At 43.6% G+C, this 6,491-nt stretch overlaps 1 protein-coding gene across 2 annotated transcripts in view; it reads right to left on the minus strand.

Moving 5' to 3' along the window:
* Positions 1–2,285: 2,285 nt before the first annotated feature.
* arhgef2 (rho/rac guanine nucleotide exchange factor (GEF) 2) overlaps positions 2,286–6,491 on the minus strand; it is a 33,170-nt gene continuing 28,964 nt past the window's right edge. For both annotated transcript variants that reach the window (XM_046044924.1, XM_046044925.1), the window contains exon 22: positions 2,286–4,666. In XM_046044924.1, coding sequence (XP_045900880.1) covers positions 4,617–4,666 — 50 coding nt within the window. In that variant the 3' untranslated portion in view covers positions 2,286–4,616. The remainder of the gene's footprint in view (positions 4,667–6,491) is intronic.

Consider the following 6,491-nt stretch of genomic DNA (forward strand, 5'->3'; position numbering starts at 1 on the left):
TTTTTCTTTTATTGGCCAGTCTCAGATATGGCTTTTTCTTTGCCACTCTGCCCTGAAGCCCAGAATCCCGCAGCCGCCTCTTCACTGTAGATGTTGACACTGGTGTTTTGCGGGTACTATTTAATGAAGATGCCAGTTGGGGACCTGTGAGGCGTCTGTTTCTCAAACTAGAGACTCTAATGTACTTATCTTCTTGCTCAGTTGTGCAACGCGGCCTCCCACTTCTTTTTCTACTCTGGTTAGAGCCTGTTTGTGCTGTCCTCTGATGGGAGTAGTACACACCGTTGTAGGAAATCTTCAATTTCTTAGCAATGTCTCGCATGGAATAGCCTTCATTTCTAAGAACAAGAATAGACTGTCGAGTTTCAGATGAAAGTTCTGTTTTTCTGGCCATTTTGAGCGTTTAATTGACCCCACAAATGTGATGCTCCAGAAACTCAATCTGCTCAAAGGAAGGTCAGTTTTGTAGCTTCTGTAACGACCTAAACTGTTTTCAGATGTGTGAACATGATTGCACAAGGGTTTTCTAATCATCAATTAGCCTTCTGAGCTAATGAGCAAACACATTGTACCATTAGAACACTGGAGTGATAGTTGCTGGAAATGGGCCTCTATACACCTATGTAGATATTGCACCAAAAACCAGACATTTGCAGCTAGAATAGTCATTTACCACATTAGCAATGTATAGAGTGTATTTCTTCAAAGTTAAGACTAGTTTAAAGTTATCTTCATTGAAAAGTACAGTGCTTTTCCTTCAAAAATAAGGACATTTCAATGTGACCCCAAACTTTTGAACGGTAGTGTATATATATATATATATTTCTCCCCCTAGGCATCAGAGTTTCAACGCAAACAACAACCAAATGAGTGTTTAACACGTTTCCTTCACTTTCTATATATATATAGTTTCAGTAGAGAAGATGAATTCCATGATGGGGGGGGGGCATGCTCATGTGTACAGTAGTTAACTTAAATTCAACCAGCTTGTTCTTCATCCTTGCTGGATAGATTTGTATTTATTGATTTGGAGGATTTCCATCTGGTCCTTTAATAAAATATGGAACAACAAGAATAAATGACTGTTACAGACGGTGATATTGGTGAAGGGCGCGTTGATGCTGATGGAAGGTACTGACCTGTCACAGGTGCATCATCAGCGTGCTGCAGCTCCTGATAGGTTCACCGATCGAGGTTTCACTGGTTTATCCGTGCGATAGTGAGTTCTTCCTTGGAGAGTTTGACATTACCAAAAATAAAACTTCTTCTGTCTTCACTTTACAGAGAAAATCACTGGCAGGAGATTTATAGACACGTTTTGTCTTAATAATAAAGTTTGAGGTTTCTAACTGATCGAGCATCTTTAACGTTCTGTGAATTTAATCCCTGTCTGTCTCAGAATATGTTCAACGTTACATAAGAAGGAAAACTGTTCCATCTCAGGATGACCACACATTCTGTTAAATGTTCATTTCTTTAGAAGAGATTTTCTTTATCATCACGAGAATAAGAAGGCGACTGTTAAAACTGTTGATGTTTCTCACAGACGATGATGCTTTTTTTTAGAATTTGAATGATTTTTCTTGACTTTTAACTTTTTTGGACTGGAGCAAGAGTTTCACAGCGGTGAGTTATTAATCTGTAACAAAAGTATCTTTCATCCATAAAGTTTTAACTGAGCTCTGTCTCTACATCACAGGAACAACTTTATGTCCACTGACTGCCTGGAGGGTAGCTAGTGTTTGGAAGGGAGAGGAGAGCTGTGTGCTGCAGCTCGCTGTTTCTGAGGGCGTGTCGGAGTCGCCGCTCGGCGAGCGTTATAGGAGGCGCGTTTAGCTTTCATCCCTGTGACGTCACAGGGATGAAAGGGAAGCGGCTGGACTACAAACAAGCTGTTTTCGGTTCAGAGCAAATTTTTCTGTGGGAGATGGGAACTCACTTTTTCACTTTGCTAACCTATTACAGCACAAAAAAAGAGATATAACTCAATAAAGGAGAGGGGAGAAAGCCAAAAAGCAGAACACCACCTCTTTAACATCAGAAATACATTGTATAAGTATTAAACTGCTACTGTACATAATGTAATATCACATAATTTAATAAAATAATATAATACTGTTGTAGCAAGAAGGTTGTGGGTTCAAACCCCGGTCGGAGTTTGCATGTTCTCCCCACATTCTCTCCGGGTGCTCCGGCTTCCTCCCACCATCCAAACACATGCAGACTAGGTTAAACATTAACATGAAGGAATTTATGGTTTGAGAAATAAAAACAGCAACACGTTCTCCAGCTGATTACATTTATGAGGAACTCGAATCAATAAACTTACAACAAACAGCATTTACAGTTTCTGAGCAAATCTTTATACAAACAGGAAACTACACCAACAGAAGACTCAGCTCAGGCCTGGACCAGGCTGATCCTGGATCCAGGCTGATCATGGATCCAGGCTGAGTCTTAAGGTGACGGATGTTAGAAAGACCATAGAACAGCTGCAGGAAGATCACATCAAACACAGCGTTTTCCTGAAAAGGACGAGTTCTCATGTTGAGGTTCACAACAGACTGACTCAGCATCATGTTTTAAATCCAGCTGTTTATCTTCAGCAGCTGGTTCTGATCTCCTGTCGAGGCTTTCAGACTCTTCAGAACAACAAGTTCATCTTTTAAAGATCTTTGGGATGGGTGTTTGGATCCGGTGTTCTTTAACTTTCTGCGGTGGTCCATGTCCACGGCAACTCTACATCACAATGAGACGTCACCATCATCACCATCTTCGCCACTGCAGCAGGTTTCAGATGCTTTCTGTCTCCAGTTTCCTTCGTTCACAATGTTTTGAAGTTTCTAAAGAAATATCTGCAGAGATCCAGGTCCGGCCCACACTGAGCCAAACCTGGATCTCTGAAACATGACTGGACCGCCGGCTGTGTTAGCTTATTACGACCCGTATTTATGTTTACTGCGGCGGCGACCTCTAGTGGCCGTGTGACGGGAGCGCAGGAGGAAGTCAGGTGACCTAGTCTAAAGAGGACAAAGTCCACGTAAGGAGGTGGACGAGTCAAACCCAGACTTTCACACAGGAGACCAAAGTTTGAGCCACGGTGACTAATTTAGAGTTTTAAGTTAAACAGCATTTAAACAGCGTAAGTCACGTGACTTACATAATTATTGTAACCCAAATAAGATGTTTTCCCAAACCTAACCAAACTGCGACCGTTAACCATGTGTTTAACATCATGTGACTTAAGGTTGATACGCCTGCCCCTGGACTGTGTTTGTGGTTTTGGGAGTCTCCCTCCGTCTACCTGTTTTGTCGTTTAGGTACGAGGACACGCCGCCGCCGCCACTGTCCGTCATCAGGCTGTAAATAAAGTGTTTTGGTTCAAATAACATCAGAGAGGAGTTGACATGTTCAACATCTCAATAAAAACATCCGCAAGCAAGCTGATTGGTTAAAACCAACCAGACAAAATATGTTCAGGTTCTGTACAAGTATAAAAGACACATGCTAACATGCTAACATGCTAACAGGAGCGCTTCAGCAGTGATGTCATGTTTCAATCAGACAGCTTCCTGTTTCTTTAAAAAAACCACTGATCTACTACTCAACAACACATAGCCCCCCTCCACCCACCCCAACCCACCTGACCCTGCAGGATCTGACCTACTTCCTGCGACGTGAAACTGCTGAAATCATAATTTCTGTAAACGTGTTCCAGCTTAAAAAGTGTTTTTGGTTTCACTGTCTGACGCCCTGAAGTTATATTACGTGAAGTTACAGGGTTACTGAGGCTGAAGATACTTATGGATCAGATTATAGATCAGATTATGGATCAGATTACAGATCAGATTAAGGATCAGATTATAGATCACATCATGGATCAGATTATAGATCAGATCATAGATCAGATTCTAGGTCAGATTATGGATCAGATTACAGATCAAATTCTAGGTCAGATTATGGATCAGATCATGGATCAGATTATAGATCTGATTATGGATCAGATTATGGATCAGATTACAGATCAGATTCTAGGTCAGATTATAGATCAGATCATAGATCAGATTCTAGATCAGATTATGGATCAGATTCTAGATCAGATTATGGATCAGATTACAGATCAGATTATAGATCAGATTATGGATCAGATCATAGATCAGATTATAGATCAGATTATGGATCAGATTATAGGTCCGATTATGGATCAGATTATAGGTCCGATTATGGATCAGGTCAGGCTCTGTGGGATTACCCCCTCCCCCCCATTTAAGAGCATCATTAACTGAATGACGCAGATGTTATTATCCAAAAGCATTCTGGATAAAGTAGTGTGTCTAACCTTTGAAACTATTTAAATCCCAATACAAAGCTCTGCCCATTCCAGCACGTGTGGGCGGAGCTCCAGCTGACGTGATGATGTAAACAGGTCACATGGTTATACTTCCTGTTTCTAACAGCAACATTCAGAAAACAGGAAATTAAATAATGTCCAGCTTCAGCGTTGGTTAAATCCGACAGCGACTGGATCAGTCTGATCTCTGAATGTCTGTGAAGCCGCGATGACCTCACAGTGACATCTGCAGAGGTCCCTGAGGTGCTCAGGTGTAGGTGCAACGTTAACTGGGATCAGCTCCACACTCGCTCTCCTCTGGGATGTCCTGCAGGTCTGAGGGGTCAGAGGTCAACATAATATAAAGTCAGTAAGTTATAATAAAGTTAAATTAGACTTTAATAATATTATATGGAGATGACAAGATGGCTGCCTGCGTTTTGGTGCGAGCAGGTCCTGGATGTGGAGCAGACAAACCCGGACTTAGTTACTGTCCTCTGTGACTTTAACAAAGGAAATCTCAAAACTCCCAAATACAAAATGTCAGACCAGAGACCAGAGAGGATTCTGGATCACAGCTACACCACAGTAAGCAGTGACTATCACGCTGTCCCCCCACTGGGACTCTTATCACATCATGGTCCACCTGAGTCCTGCAGGCAGAAACTAAAGATCTGTAAACCTGCAGTGAGGACATCAAAACAGTGGACCAGTGAGGCTGTAGAGGACCTTCAGGCAGGTTTGGAATGAACGGGATGCTTTCAGGACCGCTACCAACAGTCTGGATGAGTTTACAGAGGCTGTGACGTCCTACATCAGCTCCTGTGAGGACAGACCCTGGTTCACTACAAACTCTGGTTCACAACGACAGACCTCGGTTCACTACAGACCCTGGTTCACTACGACGAACCCCGGTTCACTATGACAGACCCTGGTTCACCTACCAAAAACCCAGTTCACTATGATGAACCCCGGTTCACTATGACAGACGCCGGTTCACCTCTCAGGAACCCAGTTCACTTTAAACCCTGGTTCACTACGTCAGACCCCGGTTCACTACGTCAAACCCTGGTTCACTATGACAGACAAAGTTCACTATGACAAACTCTGGTTCACCTACCAAGAAGCCGGTTCACTAAGACAGACCATGGTTCTCTACTACAGACCATGGTTCACTACAACAGACCACAGTTCACTACAACAGACCACAGTTCACTACAACAGACCACAGTTCACTACGACAAACCGTGGTTCACTACAGACCCTGGTCCACTACAACAGACCGTGGTTCACTACGACAGACCCCAGTTCACTAGCACAGACCGTGGTTCACTACGACAGACCCCAGTTCACTAGGACAGACCATGGTTCACTATGACAGACCACAGTTCACTACAACAGACCACAGTTCACTACGACAGACCACGGTTCACTATGACAGACAAAGTTCACTACGACAGACTCTGGTTCACCTCTCAAGAACCCAGTTCACTACAGACCCCGGTTCACTAAGACAGACCACGGTTCTCTACTACAGACCACAGTTCACTACGACAGACCCTGGTCCATTACAACAGACTGTGGTTCACTACAGACCCTGGTGCACTACGACGAACCCCGGTTCACTATGACAGACCCTGGTTCACCTACCAAAAACCCGGTTCACTATGATGAACCCCGGTTCACTATGACAGACGCCGGTTCACCTCTCAGGAACCCAGTTCACTTTAAACCCTGGTTCACTACGTCAGACCCCAGTTCACTAGCACAGACCATGGTTCACTATGACAGACAAAGTTCACTATGACAAACTCTGGTTCACCTACCAAGAAGCTGGTTCACTAAGACAGACCATGGTTCTCTACTACAGACCATGGTTCACTACAATAGACCACAGTTCACTACAACAGACCACAGTTCACTACGACAAACCGTGGTTCACTACAGACCCTGGTCCACTACAACAGACCGTGGTTCACTACGACAGACCCCAGTTCACTAGCACAGACCATGGTTCACTACGACAGCCACTTGTTCACTAGGACAGACCATGGTTCACTATGACAGACCACAGTTCACTACGACAGACCACGGTTCACTATGACAGACAAAGTTCACTACGACAGACTCTGGTTCACCTCTCAAGAACCCAGTTCACTAC

This window comes from Micropterus dolomieu, linkage group LG03 (assembly GCF_021292245.1).
Source record: "Micropterus dolomieu isolate WLL.071019.BEF.003 ecotype Adirondacks linkage group LG03, ASM2129224v1, whole genome shotgun sequence".
Lineage (NCBI taxonomy): Eukaryota > Metazoa > Chordata > Actinopteri > Centrarchiformes > Centrarchidae > Micropterus > Micropterus dolomieu.